We start from the raw sequence: 21,831 nt of genomic DNA, 5'->3' as shown, positions 1-21,831 counted from the left end.
ACATCATTTTCCTGCAGACAGACAATAAGCTTTACACAATTTGATTCCATTTAATTTATATAGCACCAAATCAAAACAACAGTTGTCTCAAGGTGCTTTATATTGTAAGGTAATGACCCTACAAAGAAAATAGAAAACACCAAAAATCCTATGGCTGCCTAGGAGCAAGCACTTTGGTGACAGTGGGAAGGAAAACTCCCTTTTAATAGGAAGAAACCTCCAGTAGAACCAGGCTTAGGGAGGGGTGACCATCTGCTGCAACTGTTTGGGGCCAACAACAAGGGGAGGAAGACGGGACAAAAACATGCTGTGGAGAGCCAGAAATTAATACTAACTAATAATTAAATGCAGAGAAGCATATAAACACATAGTGAGTGTTTATTCGCTTACTAAGGCCACAGGCAAAAATATGTGGGTAACTGTGACAGCGAGTCAAATGGAACAATAATTTTTTTTGTGTTCATTTCACTCAGCATAATCTTTTTTGGGCATATGTATAACTGGGGTGACTATGCCAGGTGGGAGAGCAGGTCATTTCTAATTGCAAGGTTGGTCCAGCCTGCATACCAAACATCCCTGAGCAAGATACTAAGCCCAAGTTACTTCTGATGCATCCATTAAAGTATAAACGTGTGTGCATGTTGGACAGGAAGCACTTACCTAGAAAGACCATATGGAAAAAAGTGCTTGTATGAATGGGTGAACTAGTTGTGTAAAGTGCTGAATAAACGCAGAATAAGAACTAGTCCATTTACCATTGAAAAATAATGTAATTATGATGGTTACAGTTGTGATTAGAAATTTACATCTACTCATCATGGGCATGAATGACGCACCAATTTGGGGCTTTTAATGATATCCTGTGAACAAGCCTATGATTGTAGAGAATACATCTTTAATGGCTTTACAAAAACAAAAACTGGTAGCACAAGCTTGGGATTTTCTCTAATCCACACAGGGTCAAAATATTATCGTCCCTTAGTAAGTTGCACTTCGACCAGACGCTTTCGGCAGATATAAACAAGCTTCTGACATAATTCTGGCTGAATATTTGACCACTCTTGGCAGAAATGTAGACTTCATTTAAATTGGTTGGTTTCCTAGCTCTTAAGTTAGCAAGAGCCAGGAAACTGGATTGAGCTCGGGGCTTTGGGAAGTCCCTTCTAGAAGCTACCCCCCCCCAGTTTAAATAAATAATTTAAAACAAAAAAATTACCATCACATGCATGCACCGTGATAAGTGAATGCAAACATCTGACCACAACTTCATCCATAATTTACAATAAATGCGAATTCTATATTTTCTTTAATTATAACTGTTTTGGAGGATTTTAAACATCTTTAGATGTTTATCCATCACGTAGAAGAGTAGTCCCGCATTAATTCTACAGTAGCTACGGCAGATCCTAAATACAGAAGCGGAGCTGTGAACTTTCTTCATCCTGAATGAGTCCTGCAGCAGATGTTAGGCTCTGCTCCGACTTCTGATCTCATCATCATAGCGTCAGTTCGGGATTGAGGCCTGAAGAGGCAGAGAAAAATTCATTTCAAAAATAATTCTACACAACCACACCTCGGGCCGCTGCTGCGGACCTTCGGACAAGATTCTGCGGATGCGCTGAAGCGAGTCCGACAGTCACGTTCCATTTCTCATCTCGCGAGAGTTCACTGCGCCCCCAAAAATTATGGACGTCGGTGGAAACGGTAGTGGGCTACCTGTAAACAATAAGCAGAGAGCTATGCTACCTAACAAAACCAGGGGCGAATTTACCCGCAATCAAAGAAAAGATTCAGAGGTACGTATCCAGATGTTTATGGTTGATTTCCAGCGTGTATTTTTTTTAGCTAAAGAGACGAGGCCTTTCCTGCTGCTAGTGTAAAGTTAGCTAGCTCTGTCATTGTAGCACAATTAGTATTTCTAACATGATTCGGGAGTTAAGAACAGCAAACGACCTTCATTACGGTGTTTGTACATGTACCTAGCTGTACGGTGTTCCGTTTGTTTTCCGGTGTTAACACATTGAAAAGCGAGCAGGAGACAGCTAGCTGACGTTAGCCGGCTACAGGCCAGGCTTGTGTATGTGTCAGAAACCTAAGGACCTGTTGAAAACTGATTGTTTAGGTCCTGATTAACGCATTTAATCTTTCTAATGCGACAGTCGGCTATTACAGTGTAATTTTACTGTATATATGCAAAATTGGTCACCCATTTGTGTGACGTTTAAAGAAAACAAGCTGAGTGTTTCCGTGTAGTGGTTTAAATAGCCACTGGAGACAGTCATGGTAGCACTGATTCCCTGTCTGTCTTGAAGAGGTGTATTATATCCAGTCTTTTCTTAAAAGTAGGCTCACAGCGGCAATAGTAAATCCTCCTGTGTTTAGTTGTAATGCTTCATGATGGCAGCTTCAGTGTGTTACTGTTACTTTCAGTGTTGCAGCTGGTACACATGATATTGTTTATTGATTCATAAACTTTATATTACAAATCAGAGACTACATTAACTAGTTTGAAATGTAAATTATAGAATAAGAGATTAGAGTTGTCAGTAACAAATGCTCAAATACAAGTTTATTACTACTACTATTGGTACACTCTTATAACAAACAGTGCCCAAAGCGGTTTATGTAACCAAAATATAGTGAGGTGTAACGGACATCAGCTGTGCACAGTGTTTATGGACAACTGAAAATATGACTGAGTGTGACAGAACTAAGTAACCCAACAAACCAACAGTGTCATGATGAAACTTTCCAAAGAGAGTAAGCAGACTGAAACTGGAGGTTTTATAACCTTTACCACTCCCACCACTCAGGTGCACCCAGTCTTAAACAGGACATAGTGCTATTAGAGCAGTGTTTGATTGCATCTTATTTTTTACTTTGTGCTCCTGAACTACTTCGAACAGTAGGGCTGCTCAATTAATCGAATTTTAATCACGATTACGATCTGGGCTTTCAACAATCATTAAAAATGACTGAGCCGATTATTAGCCCCTCCCTCATTTATCCGCGACACATTAAAGGCCGGTCCGTGAAAATATTATTGTCGGCCATAAACCGGTCCGTGGCGCAAAAAAGGTTGGAGACCGCTGATTAAGAGGACCCGAGGGAAGCTCGGAAAGCTAAGCAGAAGTTATTTGGAGAGTGACTGCCGTTGGTTGAAAAGAGAAGTTAAAAAAAAAACTTCAGTGGTGTTGCACACCATTTTATATTATTTTTTTAAAGTCATTGTTAACCCTTTAAAGCCGGTCAGAGCAGCACGCTCCGTTTTGCGTAACTATTTTTAAATCCCTGTAGAACCTGAACCGTGTAAGCTAGCGCAATAATTTGTTTTGCATATGAAACCGGAGGAGTTGTACTTACATCTGATGCCATCAGCTTGTCCTAGGTCACGGTTTCGTTCCACATAAAGCTTTGCAAAAATTTCATAAAAAGCGCTTGCAGGAACAAAAACATAATATTCCAGAAACAGGCTTTGCCGATCCGATCAGCTGTTCGTAACACTTCCCACAGTGAAACAGACGTCAGCGCGAACTGTCGCATGTCCGCCATTTCCTGGCCGAAACCAGAAGTGACGTCATTTTCGCGGAAAATGTAGTTTTTTACTTGTAGGCCTTAAAAACCTATACTGGTCATGTTTGACTTTTCTGAATAGTTTCTGGGAGCTTAGAACTCGAACTGCACTGCTGGAAATAGTTTATTTTGATGCACCTGCTGTTTTCTTTGCAAATTTGCATCATAGGATTGTTTTTTTGTTTTTCCTGCAATATATAAAAATTGGTGTATCTCCAAAATAAAACTATGAAGACACTCAAAATAAATTTCCTGTTGTTGTAAACTATTTTTGCAACTTTTTTGTATTTAAAGTTTTGAGGGATAAACCTCTTAAATTTCTCCAAGTAGAAATATATGTAAACAGAAGCGATTTTCAATTTTTTGTAGTTTATTGCACTTTTTTGCAATTAATGTAGTTACTATGGACTTAATGCATACATATTAGTAAAATATGGGCTATAACAGTTGTATAGCAACTTGAAATGCACAAATGGTACTACAGCATGTTTAAAAAAAAAAAAAAAATATTATAAGCTCTGGCAGACTTGGTTCTATAGTAGGTCTTAAAGGGTTAAATAAATATCGTCAAATAATTGTGATCTCAATTTCAGTGAAAATAATCGTGATTATCATTTTTGCCATAATCGAGCAGCCCTATCGAACAGTATTGCTTGTTGTTGCCAACTGGATGTTTTTATACCTTTATACCTTATACTGTGCTTTATAGGCACGTATAAAGTGGATAACATGCCTGATTAAAAAATATATATATATATGTTAAAAGATGTAAGCTTTGTTAGAGAGTAGCTGCCAGCACAGAGGAGTGTTTCACCTGTAGCTAAATACTAAAATGTGGTGAAATGTAGCTAAATGTATTGATTCAAGTACTCTACAAAGGAAGATCATAGTGATTATGATGCACTGCTGTAGATAAAACAACCCAACAAAAATGTATAAGCTCAACCTCAAACAGTGTTATCAGCAGTAAAAAGCCTCAAAAGACATTAATGCGGGAGAAATATTAATCCAACAGTAAAATACTAACGGGGAACATTTTTACTACACACTTGAAGTACAACTTGCTGGCTTACATGTGTTAACGTAAGTGGGCTTTTAATCCAGAAGGTTTCCTAGTCAAATTTATTTTTTGATATTGTAAATTATCAAAATGCTACTTCCACCACTTTCTCTTAGCGAGAGTCACTTGGACGTTTTGGTGCTTTGACTCTTGATGATGTTGTTGCTGTTGTTATGGAGAGTTTTGGAAAGGAAATTAAACACTTCTAACTAAATACCTCCACTTATTAAATGAGAAAACCGTTTTTTATGTGCTTGTGTGTAGAGTTTAGGTAATGTGACTTCTTAACATCAGTCGGATGTGATTAAATTGGATTAATTACATTTTTTTTTCTTTCTATCTAGTAGCTCTCTTTCTAACCTCTGTGGTGTGTTGTGCACAGGGGCAGTCTGAGTTTCCAGATCTGGAGTTTGAATATTCGGACACAGATAAGTGGGCTGCAGAGCTGTCAGGTACGTGTGTGTGTGTGTGTCACACTTTAACAACCTGTAACCACCTAATAATGTGTTCATATTACTTATGAACTCTTCATGTGTCTTGCAGAGCTTTACAGTTATACTGAAGGACCAGAGTTCGCTCTTAATAGGAAGTGCTTTGAAGAGGAATTCAGAGTTCATGGTAAGCACTCAGAATATACATACACAGCCATACAAATAAAAGATGAAGCAAGTATGCATCGTAGTTTATTTTCTTCACCTCTGCTGTGCCTTAGTGTCTGATAAGAAGTGGACAGAGCTCGATGAAGCTCAGCACAGAGCTCACGCTATGCGCCTGTTGGACAGTCTTGAAGTCACTGCCCGGGAGAAGAGGCTGAAGGTTGCTAGAGCCATTCTCTACATGGCTCAGGGTCAGTCCATCACACATTTCCATGATTTCAAGTTAACTAGAAAATAGTTTGTCTTCATGTACTTCATGTACTGTCTTCTTTTTTCCTGTTTTTAGGGACCTTTGCTGAGTGCAGCTCTGAGGTGGAGGTACAGCACTGGATGAGATACAACATATTTCTGCTGCTCGATGTGGGAACCTTCTCTGCTCTGGTGGAACTGCTCAACATGGAGATTGAGTATGCTCTCCATCAATTTTTTTTAGCTTTGCAGAAGTAAATGCCAATTAAAACAAAACAAAGAAGCCATTTTTTCCTACCACATAGCTTTCTGGAAGCATTTATTGATGTCCAAAGGTGCCATAAATCAGTCAGCATGCAATTTTACTTTAAATTTAGGACGGAGGAAACACATTATTTGTCTGTTGGTTTTTTTGTTTGTTTGTTTTTATTGTTTTTGTTTTTTAAACCAATGAATTCACTCAGAATAAAAAAGAAGAATCACTGGTTGTTTGTGGTAGACTTCAGGTTAATCGCTTCCTGGTGTGCTGTCTGTGTTTTAGTAACAGTGCTGCCTGCAGCAGCGCTGTCAGGAAACCAGCCATCTCCCTGGCTGACAGCACAGATCTCAGGGTGCTGCTTAACATCATGTACATGATGGTGGAAACCATCCAACAGGACGACCCAGCCGACAAGCCCGAATGGATAACCATCAAGGAGACCTTCAGGACAGAACTGGGTAAATTTCATCAGAGTAGCTGAAGACTCATTGAGGTTATGTGCAGAATCAGCCTTGTAAATGAGCATGCTTCTCTGATCCAGGATCTCCTCTCTTCAACAACGAGCCCATTTCCGTTATGCTCTTTGGTATGGTTACCAAATTCTGCAGCGGTCATGCGCCTCACTTCCCCATGAAGAAAGTTTTGTTGCTGTTGTGGAAGAGCATACTGGTGAGAGACTCAAACATCAGCCTTTCACAGAGATACTGATATCCCAAAGAGTTTATCTTCATCTCCAAAAACCTTCCTGTCTTCTGTTTCAGTTCACACTCGGAGGGTTTGAGCGGCTGCAGAGCATAAAGGTCCGTAAGAGAGAGGAACTGGGTCTCCCTCCTCTCCCGGAGGACAGCATCCGAGTCATTCGCAGCATGAGAGCGGCTTCTCCTCCTGCATCTGCATCTGACCTCATTGAGCAGCAACAAAAGCGGGCACGTCGTGAACACAAGGTAGTTATAGCTGCTACCATCAGGTTAAAGCCAGCTATAAGCAAAACACCTCAAAGTGAACAGCAGTGCTCTCACAAACTTGTATTGGTGTGTACGATGGACTGTGTGCAGCAGCACACACTTTACAGCACCCATTCCCTCTTTGTGCAAACAAAACTGACAAATCCAGGAACACGAGCACGAGCGAGGAAAAGATGACTGCAGTCCAAAAACAGCTAAATAAAGACATTATTATAATTAATAATAATAATGATGATGGTTTTTTTTAGAGCACCAGCTTGCATTATTGTTTCATTTAGATGACGAGCCTTCTGCTTACAATGTATTCATGCAATAATTTCTCTGCATTCAGTGGCTTCATAGATGTAATACTTGAGTAATTTTAGTATTTGCTTCAGTCTAGTTGTAATTATCTTGTAACTCAAACACAGGCGCTGATAAAACAGGATAACCTTGATGCATTCAATGAAAAGGATCCTTACAAAGCGGATGACTCACGAGAAGATGAAGATGACAATGATGACAATGATAACTCTATAGAAGCAGAAACTTTCCCTCTAGAGCGGGACGAGGTGATGCCTCCACCTATTCCTCATCCTCCATCGGAGAGGGTGTCCTTCCCAAAAGGTCTGCCGTGGGCTCCTAAAGTCAGGTACTGCTCAGTCTCACCAAACAGCAATGCTGAACTGTAATGTTAGTTCCTCCTTTATATCCACAAATATACAATTAAGACTTTTTTTGTTATTGATGTTACTGTTTTGCTCCAACAGGGAAAAAGATATTGAAAACTTCCTAGAATCAAGTAGAAGTAAATTCATTGGTTACACTCTTGGAAGGTAGTGTTTTCTTCATTTTTTTTAAGAGATGACAGTTAGCTTTTGTGCAGAAATATTGACATGTTAAGAACTGTTTATTTTGTGCACACATTACAGTGATACAGATACAGTGGTTGGATTACCCAGGCCAATTCACGAGAGCATCAAGACCTTAAAGCAGGTATTGCAGTATTTTGCACTGTACTTTATTAGGGATATTGAAGCATGGCTTAATTTCACACACCTGAAGTGTTCCTGAACCTTAATTTATTAAATGCTATCTTATTTTTCAGCACAAGTATGTCTCTATAGCTGAACTACAGATCATAAAGGAGGAGGAATTTCAGAAAACCCCTCTTTCTGGCGTAAGTATAAACAGATACAGTTTTATTAAAAGGAGATCTGTCGTGGTACGTCTCATTAGACTTCATTAAGGTTGGTTGGCATGGTTACTCAGTTCAGAATAATCCTTTTTTATCATATAATGGGCCTTGGTGCAGCCTCTTAGTTCATCTTCTATCTGAAACACAACTTTGTTCATTCATATCGTACACATCCAGCAGCAGAAACAAATTGCCTGACGCCTGTCTGAAGCCTTTGCACATACACTGACCTCATAATTTTAAACTCTGGCCATGCAGAAATTATTCTCACAGTAAGCATAATAGGTCCATTTTAATTATTCAGTTAAAGAAAAACACACAAAGTAAATTCTTCAACTCGACGTCTCTTGTTTTGTGTTTTTCTTCTTTCTTGTCGTCAGGGTGAAGAGGAAGTGGAGACGTGTGCCACCGAGCTGCTTTACCATGGGATTCTGCCCAGTTTGCCTCAATACATGGTTAGTATTGTATGGTTTATATTGTGCTACTGTGGGACTACTCATACTACAGCTGTGATAGAGTAAAAAGGCTTTAAAACCTGTAATTCTGTGTGAAAGCAACAACAGAGCAGGGTCTGCTCAGGGATGGCGATAAAGATTATTGCACAAATACTCTATTGCAGCACTTGTGTAAAGTGTTGTGTCACAGATCAGTGGTGTGCTGTTAGTTATACTAAAGCATTTAGTTAGATTTTACAAATTATATGCCGGATACATTTGAAGTACATAAATAAAACTCCAAGATTTAGAAACCTCAGTGTTGGCAGGCTGGATTTAAAGTGTTTAAATCACTCCATCATGCTTGGTCTCTCTGTAGATTGCTCTGCTGAAGATCCTGCTCGCTGCTGCTCCGACATCCAAAGCTAAAACCGACTCCATTAACATCCTGGCAGACGTGCTGCCGGAGGAGATGCCGTAAGTGTCTTGAGCCTGCCAGTTTCTTATCCACTGTGCCATTATGTGATAAAGAGGGAACATATGCTAACCGAGAGACATTTCCATTATCTAATGTACTCACATTTCAGGGTGAGTGCAGGTTTTCAGGTCATGCACACTTGTACATACAGAGCTGGAGCTGGTTTCACACTTGTTTTTTTTTTTAAACAAGGAGATGTGGTTTATGGGCAGGTTATTTTACCTGAGCATGTTTGAGAACAGTAGACTCTAAGATTGCTACGTTCTGATTTACAGGCAGGTGCTAGTTTTTACCTGCGAGCAGAACAGACTGAGGGTTATCTGATCTGATCTCTTCTGTCTGACCCTGCAGGACCACAGTGCTGCAAAGCATGAAACTTGGTGTTGATGTGAATCGGCACAAAGAGATCATTGTGAAAGCCATCTCTGCAATTCTGCTGCTTCTCCTGAAACACTTCAAACTCAACCACATCTACCAGGTGCGCACGCCACACGCCTGTTTAACGTTGCACATTGTTATTATTCCAGTTTAAATTATAATTTTGAGTCACATCAAATATCAAAACATGGTAATAGAGATAAAACAGATTCACTCCCCTTCACGCTGCAGCAGGTTTAGTTTAACTCACGTTTATTTACAGTATTTACAGCCTTGATTAAAAAAAAGTGACCAAAACTTTTTTGCACGTCTCTTAAACTAAATTCTGTCCACTGTAGAAAACAGAAAACATATCAAATGTTTAAACTGAGACATTTTACTTGTGCATGAAAAGTATTAGTGGACACACTAAGAAAAGTCTAGAAAAGTAGGAAAGCAGAAACTGCTGGAGGTACATTTTACAACTAATTAGGTTAACTGACAACAGGTCATCAATGTGATTGGGTATAAAAACAGCATCTTAGAGAGGCAGAGTTTATCAGAAGTAAAGATGGGCAGAGGTTAACCAATCTGCAAAAAACTGCATCTACAAATTGTGGAAAAAGTTCAGAATAATGTTCTTCAACATAAAACTGTGAAGACCAGGGCTATCTCATCATCTACAGTACACAATATCCAAAGATTCAGACCATGTGGAGAAATCTCTGTGCGCAAGGGATGAGGCTGATAGTCAGTACTGGATGGCTGTGATCTTCGGGTCCTCAGGCATCGCTGCATTAAAAGCAGCCATGATGCTGTCAAGGAAACCTCATGGGCTCAGGAGCACATCCAGAAATTGTTGTCTGTAAACAGAGTTCACGGTGCCATCTGAAAATCTAGGTTGAAGCCTGATCAGGCAAAAATGAGGCCATAAGTGGACATGATCCAGAAACACTGCTGTGTTCTCCGGTGCTGGCTTCTTTAGATTGACATATGCTCCACGTCTGTTTCATGGAAGGAAAACTAAGACGCTAAACTGCACACTGCAGCTATTAAAACTTCTATTAAAACTATGAAATTAAAATTCATAGTAGAAGAGTCTGGGTGCTGAACTGACCTGCCTGCAGTCCAGATTATTTACCAACTAAACAACTCAAAAACAAAAGATACACAAAAAAGACCCAGGACGGCTGAGCAGGTAGAGTCATTTCCTCTCCCAAAAGTCCAGCAGCTGGTCTCCTCAGTTCCTCCTATCAAATTCAAAACAAGCTAATAATTTTCCTAAAATGGTACATTTATTGTCAGTTTAAACGTTTGATATGCTTTCTGTGTTCTGAATAAAATCTGGGCTTATGAGGTTTTTGGGTCATTGCATTCTGTTTTTATTATGTTTTAAAACAGGGAATTGGGTTAAAAAATAGTCTTTAAAATCCACTTAAATATAAAAGGCGAGTTTCTTCTTTTCTTAAACTTAAATAAATCCTAGATTATTTTCAGAGTTGAACAGTTGTTGTGTTAATCGTGAGTTCAGTAGTAACCAAAATACAAACTACATACACGTACTGATATAAAAACGAATCCTTGTGTAACTGCTGTCCCTCTGTGTGTGTGGTTGGTGTTCATAGTTTGAGTACATGGCTCAGCACTTGGTGTTTGCCAACTGCATCCCCCTCATTCTCAAGTTCTTCAACCAGAACATCATGTCTTACATCACAGCTAAGAACAGGTACTTTCAGTGTGGCGTTACATAACAAAGTCATGATTCCTGTTTGCAGTGCGCATCAATAAACTAAATGTACATGGCTCTGTATTTCACTGCATTGACTTTACTTTTTTCTTCCTCAAAGCATTTCAGTACTCGACTTTCCGTACTGTGTGGTGCACGAGCTCCCAGAGTTAACCGCAGAGAGTTTGGTAATTTTACCCCCCTTGTTTCTGTTGTTTTGTTGTTGTTGACATGTGACTGTAGGATTTGGATGTTTACTGTGGACGATTTCTTTGTTACAGGAAGCGGGAGACAACAATCAGTTTTGCTGGAGGAATCTGTTTTCCTGTATTAACCTGCTGAGGATCCTCAACAAACTGACCAAATGGAAGCACTCCAGAACAATGGTGAGAGGACGTCACGTCACATTTGCTGTGACACACGAATCACGTATGAAAAGACAGGATATAACTCTCTGCTTTGATTCTTTTTTTTTTTTCCTTGACATTTTCTGCCAGATGCTGGTCGTGTTTAAGTCGGCACCCATCCTGAAAAGGGCGCTGAAGGTCAAGCAGGCAATGATGCAGCTGTATGTCCTCAAGCTGCTCAAAGTGCAAACAAAATACCTCGGACGTCAGTGGAGGAAGAGCAACATGAAGACCATGTCTGCCATCTACCAGAAGGTCCGACATCGCCTGAATGACGACTGGGCGTACGGAAACGGTGAGAGGAAAATCTGAACAGCTTTCGTGCAGAATATACAACACTACACACAAACATTGGACAGCATTATTCAAGTATCATTCTAGAAAAAGTGGGGAGCAGGTGATATTTGAACACCATAAAATCCTTTTTATATTCAGAGAACCAGTCAAACCTGGAAGCTCTTCTGCATACCTTGGCTGTCATGAGGGGTTACTTGAGTCACTGTTGCCTTTCTATGAGCTCAAAGAAGTCTGGCCATTCTTCTTTGACCTCTGACCTCTAAGAGAACTGCTGCTCACTGGAGATTTTCTCTTTTTTTTTTTTTTTGGACCATTCTCTGTAAACCCTGCCACGTGATTGGCTGATTAGATGTGTGTTAACGAGCTGTTAGACAGCAAATAAAGTGGCCGGTGAGTGTGCATTTAATAAATGTCATGAGTTGGGAAAAGTGCCGCAGACTGACTGAGGTGAGACAGCTGGTGTGTGAGTGAAAGATGAGCTGCACATTCAAAGTGTTTCGTGTTTCTCAGACCAGTCGTCTGTTCGCTGCATGAATGTTTCATGTGTTTGTCGCCTTTTTGAGACAAACCTGCTGTTTTGTTTTTATGTCCTAATGGAGATCAGGATTTGTGGGCTGCTGCAGATTGCTGTTACGCTCAGAGCAGACAAAATCCACTAACTTACAGTTACTGTTTGTTTTGTGTGAGCAGATCTGGACGCTCGTCCGTGGGACTTCCAGGCCGAGGAGTGCGCTCTACGAGCCAACATCGAGCGCTTCAACAGCCGCCGCTACGACAAGAGCCACAGCAATCCCGACTTCCTGCCTGTGGACAACTGTCTGCAAAGTGTTCTGGGCCAACGAGTGGACCTGCCCGAGGACTTCCAAATGAACTATGACCTTTGGCTGGAGAGGGAAGTCTTCTCCAAACCTATTTCCTGGGAAGAACTGCTACAGTGAGACTCGACCACCGTCAACATTCTTGTAGTTTATTCTTGTTTTTTTTGTTTTGTTTTTTAAACAGTTTCAGTCAGGTGTTCAGATGAAGCACCACCAGTGCTCTCACTGATCAACAGAACTCTTCTCTGAACAGAACATTATGCTACACATTCTGTATAGACTGAAGGTGACGGATGGATTTTATTCTCAGTTTCCAGCATGGAGGAGTGTTGTCGGGGGTCCTGCTAAATGCTTTTGGTGTTTGAACTTTTGCCTTTTGAGAAATTTTGCATTGTTATGATTTCTGTGTAGTTTTTAGCCAAAAAAAGATCATCCTTTTGTACTTAGGTTCTCTGAAACTTCTCTTGCCTCGTTCCCAGTTTTTTAATGAAATAGCTGATAATGACCTCAGTGCTAAAACTCCATTTGCGGACTTGAACTCTGCTCCTTCTTTACATTACAGATATTTCCTCTGTGTGCCTCTTACCTGCTACTGTAGGTTCGCAACTCACCAGGAAGCACTACATGACCACACTTTCACTTTTAAGTTTAAATAGAGTATTCATTTTAGGTATTACGTGTTAGGCCAGGCTCAGCACAGTGAATACATGAATAAAACATTCCTCGTTCCATCTCACGAGTTCTTCATCTTCAGAGAGACGGAAGGAAAGGTCAGGATTTCTTTATGTACACTCATGATAGTCGGATCATTGTTCCTTTAACAGTTGGACCTTTTTGTTGCCCTGCTGGATTTTCAGGATGATATCATATCTGTTTTGCCTGACTAAGTGCTTTTGCTCTGGGACCATCAATGAGGCTGAATGGACATTAAAATCCCAGTCTAGACAAAAAACAAACAAGAAGCTCGTCAGCATCTTCGTCTTCTTTGCTGTGCACACACCTGCGCTGTGTGTGTCGGATCTTGTGAAAGAAAAGAGTGTTTCTGGTCTCATAAATGTGGTTCTTGTTGCCTGGTTTTATTCATCAGACGGCTGTTTTTGAACAGAAGGGTACAACTGAATTTAAATTGCCAGTTACAGAACTGTTATACTTCTACATCTTTTTCAGATATGACTTTCTTTGTTTTATTTAAACATTCAGGAAATGAAAGTACATGTAAATTACAAAGCTTATTTATCACTGCTTTTCTTTGTTTTATGTTTACTTAAATACTGTAATAAAGACATTCATGTTGGATTTATTTGTCCTTTCTGAAGGTTGTTGTTTACATTTGTCTGGTTTTTGAGATTCAAACAGCCAGTGTGGAGGAGACACAGACTCCGCCTTCCTTTTTACAAGAATTTCAAAAGTTTTAGTCACTCCCACACACAAACACACACTTGTGAGTCATTTGTGCAGGAAACGAAACTAAACTTGTGACAGCCCGCCTTTTTACCACAGAGACATGGCGGAGCGTAACATTCCTGTGAAGATGAACCACCTCTGCTGTCAAATTTGCAGAAACCTTCTCAGGAATCCTGTGATGATTCCTTGCGGACACAACTTTTGCATGCGCTGCATCCAGGACCAATGGGATTGCGACCAGCTGAGGAACAGTCTCTGCAGGTGCCCCGAATGTAAATATGAGTTTCCATCCAGACCTCAGCTGATCAAGAACACAACTCTAGCTGAGGTGGTGAGAGAGACAGAAATGAGTTGTAATAAAGAGCAGCAGTCCTCAGAAGGGAATCGGAGAGTCCTGAAGAGACCCCGGAGCTGTGCAGAAACATCAGAGAGCACTTTGTGTGGAAAACACAACAAGCCCCTGGAGGTTTACTGCTGCACAGATAAGCAGATCATATGTGCACAGTGTGCTTCAGCTGAGCATGGAGGACACAGGATCGGGTTGGTGAAGGAGGAACGGAGGCGGAAGGAGGTACTTAAAACAAGATAGAAATGGTGCAAATCCTACTTGAAAGCTCAAATTTGCAGGAAGAAGAAACTGAAGGAAGAATCTCCTGGAAAGCTTTTGGTGAATTAGCCCAGGAGTCAATTCATGCAGTCTTACTAGACCTTCTAGAACTTAATATTTCCAACTCCAGATTTAGTTTTGAAACGACAATGCAGCGACATAGCTGACTATAACAAAAATATTACAAGAACACGTTTTCTCTTTGGGTAAATCCAGGAAACTGTCATTAACCAATTGCTTGTGATTTCCTGCAACTTCAAGATTGCTGACAATGTTTTATATCCTGGTGGATATTTGGAAACTTTTGCATATCTTGTGATTTATATATATGTACAATGATTTTAGCCATGTAACTGAGATGAAAGCAAAGTGCACGCTGCATCTAAGGCACACAGATCGACGATTCAAACTTCAACATAAGCCTAAAAAAATGAATAATTGCTGAAACTAAGTTTCGATTGGAAGTGAGGGGAGGAAAACCGGAGAACAGACACCCTGTGGAACGAAAACAGAGGCTGACGATAACTATTATAATTATTAAATGCAGGATGGTGTATAAACACATAGTGAGTGAAAAAGAAACACGGTGTATTATGGGAAGCCCCCAGTAGAACAGACCGACTGCAGAATAACTAAAGGAAGATTCATGGTTATCTGATCCAAATCTATTGATAATCCCTTATCAACAAGGGACGTTTTAAGCCTAATTTTAAAAGTAGATGGGCTGTCTGTATTTCAGACAGGTGACATTTCCACTTTATTTGGTTAAACAAATCATTCCTGAGTACTGGGACAGCCTTACAAAACATTCAAATGACTTACAGCATCGACCCAGTTTTAGACAAAGATGCATTTGATTCATACAAATGTAAAAAGTGCCATCCAGGCAAAAACTAACAAAATCTAAACAAATTATGTGTTTGCTTCCAACTAACACATCCTGAAGAAGGAACTTAAGGACATGCAGACAAAGTTCAAGCAGACTCTTCAGAAGCAAGAAAGGAAAAGAGAGATGATGGGGGAGATGCTCGGACAGATTCAGGTGAGGGGAACATGTGACCAGAAAGTTATGTTGTCTGAAGTGTTTGTAGTGTGTCACCCACTCACATGTGTATCAAACAGGACGAGGCGAGAAAAACAGAAGCCTTCTGTGAAAGCGTCATAGTGGGCGCCATCGACTCCCTTCAGAAACATTACCTGTCAGTGAAGGAAGTGATTGCAGCTCAGGAGGAGGCGGCTGCAGCTCAGGTTCGCATCTCGCTGAAGAGCCTGGAGGAGGAGGTGAAGCAGATGAAGGAGAGGGATGCTAAGCTGGACCGCCTGGCACAGACTGAGAGCCACATCCGTTTCCTGCAGGTATACTCCCAACACAGCGCTGGAAACGTTGCCTGTTTCTGAGTGACGGGTCGTATCCTGAACTTCTCCCCTCCATCCTCACAGAAATGGCCCTCTCTGAAGCTCCTCTGTGACCACTCGTTCCAGGAGCTTTCAGAGGATCCACTCCTCCACTTTGAGCTCACAAAGAGAGCCGTTGAGCATCTTGGGAAGCAACTGGAGGGATTCTGTGACAAAGAATTTGCCTCAATCTGTAACACTGGTATGTGTCGTTATGTGGAAAACATCTCTCTTTAATTATAAGAATGTAAGAATATCTATGTCCTTGCGTATGACAGCTGATGGTGAGGAGCACCAGGAATCAGGATCAGAGATGGAGGAAGATGATGTCCAGCGAAGAAGTGAAGCCAGCGTCTCACAGCTCCATGGTTTGTACTTCAAACAGTTTCCAGAACAATTTTAATATTATCTTACAGTTGTGGTCAGAAGTTTACACCCACTCGTCATCATGGACATGACCGTCATGCTAATTTTGGGTTTTTAATGGTTTCTTTAAACTGTTGTTCAGCACACATCTTTAATGGCTTTGAGAAACAAGAATCGAAGGGAGAAGTTTGAATATATTTTGGATTTCTTTAATTCACACAGAGTCAAAAGTATACATGCAGGCTCAAATATATTAACCAGCCCCCAATAATATTTTGTTAAATGTCTCTTAGTAAATTACCCGTCAACAAGCTTCTGGGATAATTCTGGCTGATTGCTCTTCTTGGCAGAACTGGGTGAATTCATTTAAATTGGCTGGTTTCCTTTTAAAAGACCCTGCTTTAAGCAAAGTCCACTGAATTTCCAATAGGGTTAAAGTTGGGCTCAGAAGCTTACTTTGAGCCTCCTTCATCCATTCCAAAACCAGCTGTGATGTGTGTTGTCCTCATTGTCCAGATTATTTGACATTAGGTTGAAGAATTTGCGGGTAGTCCTGCTCCTTATTCCATCCATTTTATCATGTACCAGTGACACGTTTATACAGGAGAACATCTGTCGTTTAAAAGGTTTTATTTGCTTCAGCAGTTGAAATTACAAGTTTACAGCACTGGACTTTGATGTGAACTCAGCCATCTGCTTCACACAGAGGATGACCCTCAGAGTGGGCAGTCCAGTTTTATACTACAACAAAAACACGTATTATTATGAAAGCGGAAGCGACGTGGCAGTCCTGCGACTCTTCTCCTCTCTTTGTTCCCAGCTGACCTCGTCTTGTATCTTCTCCTCTTCCTGGAAAAATAAGACAGAAAGAAAACACCTCCCTGCCTAGCCTTGATTTTTAATATTATCTAGCAATCCTAAGGCTACTGATTCCACTTATTATCTAAGTTCGGGACATTCTGTTCGGACTCCCTTGGCCCAGAAAATATAATCTGGACTTCTAACCAGTTATGATGTGTAAGCATGCTTTGCAAAACCCTCTGCACTTCTACATGTCAATCACGATAATTCAATTCATAGCACTGAATTTGCCTCAATCTGTAACACTGGTATCTTTCGACCCGTAATTCATGGAGTGCCTGATACCAGTGCTACTGCTAAAAATAGCCCCAGAGCATGATTCGGAGATGGTACAGTGTTCTTCGGTTTAAAAGCCTCACCACTATTCCTCCAGATACACCTCATGTCATTGTGGCCAAAAAAGTCTGTCTTTATCTTGTCTGACTATAAAACTTGTCCATGTGAGCAGCTGCAAATTTTAGTCCAGCTTGAACGTGGAGCAGGGTCTTCTTTCTTGTTTGGCACCCTTCCACATGCCAGTGTAAAAGTCATTTCACCTTGGACAGGGGTGCTGGCAGTTCACAGTTGATGGCAGGTTTGAGTCGGTGGTTCCTGGGTTGTTCCTCAACATCCTTAAACATGTCCTCTCGTCTGAGGGTCAAAGTTTGAGTCTTCTTCCAGACCTTGGCAAAATGGTGACACATCTGAATAACTTGTACTTACAGGCCAGTTTCAGGGTCCCTGTATTGTTTAATGATGCAGCAGAGACGCTCACTGATGCTCTGATGTCATCTCCCGTGTCTCTTTACAGCTAGCAGGCCTCTGGCTAAACAGAAAGTTGAGCCTAAAACCAGAGAAGAGTTCCTGCAATGTAAGTTTATCTTCCAACCTGCTCTCACCATGACTTTACCCACACACAGACTCATCCAACCACAGCTGTCTTCTTAGATTCAGTCTTTAAATGTTCTCTTCATTATCTCAGATGCGTGTGAGCTCTCTCTGGACCCCTCGACAGCTCATGAGGACCTGGTTATTTTGAAAGGAGGGAAGATGGTTAAGCTGTGCAATGAGAGGTCCAAGAATCCTAGTGTTCGTAACCCAGAGAGGTTTATACATCGGCGGCAGGTGCTGTGCAGGGAGGGACTGCAAGCTGACTGCTACTATGAGGTAGAGGTGAAAGGAGACAAAGCAGAGATCGCTCTAACCTACAAAGGAATAGACAGAAAATCCCGCACTACACTGTCAGCCTTTGGGGCCAAATCAAATTCCTGGAGTCTGGATCTATCTAAACATTACTCTGTGAGCCACAATTCTGACAGCATCCAGCTCACTACACCACCCCGTCATCACAGGGTTGGAATTTATCTTAAATTTCAAACTGGAACTTTGTCTTTCTATGAGGTGTCGGACAGTATGAACTTCCTGTACAAGGTTGAAGCCGAGTTCAGAGAGCCGCTGTATCCCGGATTCTGGCTTGGAGAGAAATGCTGCATCAGGATCTGTGATCTGAGACAGAGCCAACTGTAAAAGAACCGAAGAGGACTGCAAACAGCTTCTTTCTACTTAAAGGGAAATTAAAAATAATATGTATAGATTGCTGTATATATTGCACAGTGCACTGACATGTCTGTTTCCTATGATGTGTGGGGTGGTTGTTAACTCTGCAGTATATGAAGCCCAAATTGCCTATATGTGTAAGTTTGTATAAATTCAATAGTATAAAATTGTGTTTTAATTCATGCTGGACATGTTTTACTGTGGACAGAGTGCTGAATGTAGAAGAATGTCTTGTTTCTACGTAACCTCCGAAGGCAGGATTTAGCAAGTACATATAGTTGAGGGTATATATGTATATTCTGTTTCTATTTAACATTGCTTTGTGAAATTACTGTGTCCAGAAGAGGGCGCCATGTGTCTGCGGTTTGCCTAATATTCTAGCCTTGTATGGAATTTCAGTCAAGTCAATATTAAAGAACTAAATAAACAAGTGGACAAATAGAAATGTAATTAAATGAATCCTGAAATATTTTTCTAATTAAGAAAATGAATAAAAATAGAGGCCGTCTCTCTTGATTGCCCACTTCAGGGTGGGAGAAACACCCCTGAACTGTGTTATGATTGTTGATGTAACATAGTTTGCTTACCAGAGGGCCCTCTGAGCTCTTCCCTGTTGGTAACTCCAGAACACTCAGCGGGAAATTAGTAATAAATTAGTCATCTATGACTTGTTGACACAATAAAACAAGATTTATTTAAACTGCATTGCCATATATTATCTCAGTAAGGCTCATAAATACGTCCACATAACAAACGTTTTGGAAATCTGTCTAACGCATTAGCTGATATATTGGACTTATAAATCACCACATATTGGTGCTGGTCTTAATAATCCTCTGTTGGTCCAGCTTTACTCAAGTACTCTGTATTTGAAATGCATGTTTGATTAAGGATGATGGATTTAACAGTGTGGTTAAAGGGAGATAATTTAATCTAGCAGGCAGGGAAATTGTGTAGATTTGATATTGCAGTGCTGGTTGGTGAGAGTCTCGAGGAGATTGTCATTAGTCTGCATTTGAACTCATTGTCTAATCTTTCTGTTCTGCTCGGTATGGCAGAATAGACTGTTTGGTCCTTATCTTTTTATTAATTTCTAATTGTGCATATTAAAACTGTGTGTCGTGTTTTAAAGTCTATGGGGATTATTTAAAAGGCTCTGACTCTAAAAACAGTGCTTTATATATCGATTCTACCAGTTGAACCTGGTTACTAGTGTTTGTTGATGATGTGAGTGCTGATGGAAGCAGCAGGATGAGTCCTGAAGTGTACAGGGCTATTGCTTCACAGTGTGAATGGATAATGACCCAAAACATAATGTTCAAGCAACCCAAAAGGCAAAGAAATAAATGAGGACTGGCTGTGTCAGTCATGTGATCTCAGCTAGAGTACGACTGATATGGGATTTTTGATACCGATATGCGGCGGTTTAAAAAATCAGTTTAAAAAACTATATTTAAACAGACAGATTTCCCTAACATTTGTTATGTCTAGTTATATATGAGTGCTTACTAACATAATAAAGCAATACAGTTTAAAAATACTTGTGGATAACTCATTTACACCCGACTCTGCTCTGATCTGTAGTCGTGTTTATGTTCCAGACACGTGTTGCCAACAGGGAAGTTGAAGAGTAACATCAACACTCCCAGCGTTGCAGGTCGTCTCTTCTTCACTTTTAAAATGTTCATTTATCGGCTGTAATAAATGCCAACACTGATATCTCTAGAAAATAGTACTGGCTGATGTATCGATCACCACCAACATCTGATAAATCATGTTTTACTTTGACCGAGAATGAATTTAAACCAAAAAAGTCCAGAAACGTCACAGCAGCTTGTCCACTCTTTATTAGAATAATTTTTTTATGGTCACAATTTTTACAGTATTTCTCAGTTTGATACATTCATAAAATGAAAGAGGAAAGAGAGGGAAGCTGTAAAGGGACATGTGTCTCCTGTATAGTGTTTGAAGTGTGTGCTCACTAAGGCCTTGCACACACCAAGCCAAACTCACATCTCACACACACACACATGTGCACACACCAGTGTTGGGGGTTATTTCTAAGGATTGCTTTTCACAGACAGGATTTGCTTTCAGCCACAGTTATTCTGTCATTTAAATAACATCATATTGCTTTTCATCAAATTTTAAATGTACTGGAAACAAGACAACGAAAACAGACGTTAGCTTTTTGCAGTCTTGTGAAAAAAGTGCATTGATCACATTCATTTCTAACTTTTGTTATACTTACTGCTAAAACTTTTAAGACATTAATCTACATCACGTTAATAAAATCTATCTCCAGAATAGTTTGGTTACATAACATTATTTACAGACATGAACACACCAGAGATGTCTGCGTGATACACTCTTACACTAAAACGGCTCACACACCAAACACAAAACATCTGTAACCACACTAGTGATCCGCTCATTACGCAGCAGAAAACTAATTCCTGAATGGACTGTGACAACTTGCTGTTCATAGAGCTACCACCAGGGGGCGAAAACATCGCCAAAGGAGGATTAGCCAAACCCTTTGCTCAGGTCTCTCCGTGCAAACTTGGATGAAAAATGTGCTTGGAAGCTGAAAATGTTTGATTCAGATAGAAAAACAAAACCAATCAAACAGAAAGAAAAATCCCACTTTGTGGATCAAACCTACCGTGTTACATTCATTTCTGAATCCTTACACTGTTAAAGGAAACTGTATTTTTCCACATATAGAGCAGTTGAAAACCCCCCCCAGCATATTCCTGATACATGTGTCTGTGTTTTTCCCCCCAAACTGGATGCAAAAGATTGCATCCAGTAAATATATATATATGATTTTTCCAGTAAAGTGTTTGTCTGTCTCTGATGTGGGCAGAAGTGAGTATTTCATCAATGTTACTTGTGAATGCATAAAAAACCCAGTGATGCCTGTTGCGTCACTCTGTATGAACGACACCTTATTTTAATGATGTCGATGGAGATGCTTTGGAGGACGCTGATAATAGTCATCTTGCTTCTTGTTGGATGCTGTGTTTTTGAATCAGCAATTTTTCACCTGCCCCTAAATAAATTTGCAAAGGTGTGGACCACCCAAGCAGCAACCTCCAGGATTGCAGTTCCTCTGGTGGCCACTTGAGGCTGGCTCCAAAAGTGAGTCAATCCCTATAGGCTCCCATGTTAAGATGCTAACCTTTGAAGCACTAAAAATGAAAAATGTTCTTTGCTTCTATGGATAAATTTCCCTTTTATTGACTCTGTGCTGGCTACATGTT

At 40.4% G+C, this 21,831-nt stretch overlaps 2 protein-coding genes across 2 annotated transcripts; both read left to right on the top strand.

Moving 5' to 3' along the window:
* Nucleotides 1–1,655: 1,655 nt before the first annotated feature.
* On the top strand, nucleotides 1,656–13,686 carry strip1 (striatin interacting protein 1). Its single transcript, XM_005741409.1, has 20 exons — nucleotides 1,656–1,796; nucleotides 5,016–5,085; nucleotides 5,177–5,251; nucleotides 5,346–5,480; nucleotides 5,576–5,696; nucleotides 6,020–6,195; nucleotides 6,279–6,406; nucleotides 6,499–6,681; nucleotides 7,113–7,333; nucleotides 7,452–7,517; nucleotides 7,614–7,677; nucleotides 7,790–7,861; nucleotides 8,260–8,334; nucleotides 8,693–8,790; nucleotides 9,143–9,269; nucleotides 10,774–10,874; nucleotides 10,996–11,062; nucleotides 11,156–11,260; nucleotides 11,372–11,576; nucleotides 12,269–13,686. Exons 1-20 carry the CDS (start codon nucleotides 1,686–1,688, stop codon nucleotides 12,514–12,516), a joined length of 2,448 nt encoding a protein of 815 aa, XP_005741466.1. The 5' UTR covers nucleotides 1,656–1,685; the 3' UTR covers nucleotides 12,517–13,686.
* Nucleotides 13,687–13,889: 203 nt separating this feature from the next.
* LOC102215183 (tripartite motif-containing protein 16-like protein) lies at nucleotides 13,890–19,046 on the top strand. Its single transcript, XM_005741408.1, has 7 exons — nucleotides 13,890–14,371; nucleotides 15,354–15,449; nucleotides 15,530–15,763; nucleotides 15,848–16,004; nucleotides 16,081–16,170; nucleotides 17,820–17,879; nucleotides 17,991–19,046. Exons 1-7 carry the CDS (start codon nucleotides 13,901–13,903, stop codon nucleotides 18,533–18,535), a joined length of 1,653 nt encoding a protein of 550 aa, XP_005741465.1. The 5' UTR covers nucleotides 13,890–13,900; the 3' UTR covers nucleotides 18,536–19,046.
* Nucleotides 19,047–21,831: the final 2,785 nt, after the last annotated feature.

The sequence above is a fragment of the Pundamilia nyererei genome, unplaced genomic scaffold (genome assembly GCF_000239375.1).
Source record: "Pundamilia nyererei isolate P.nyererei 1_Seehausen unplaced genomic scaffold, PunNye1.0 scaffold00110, whole genome shotgun sequence".
Taxonomy (NCBI): Eukaryota; Metazoa; Chordata; class Actinopteri; order Cichliformes; family Cichlidae; genus Pundamilia; species Pundamilia nyererei.
This window is presented reverse-complemented; position numbering and strand designations above follow the sequence as displayed.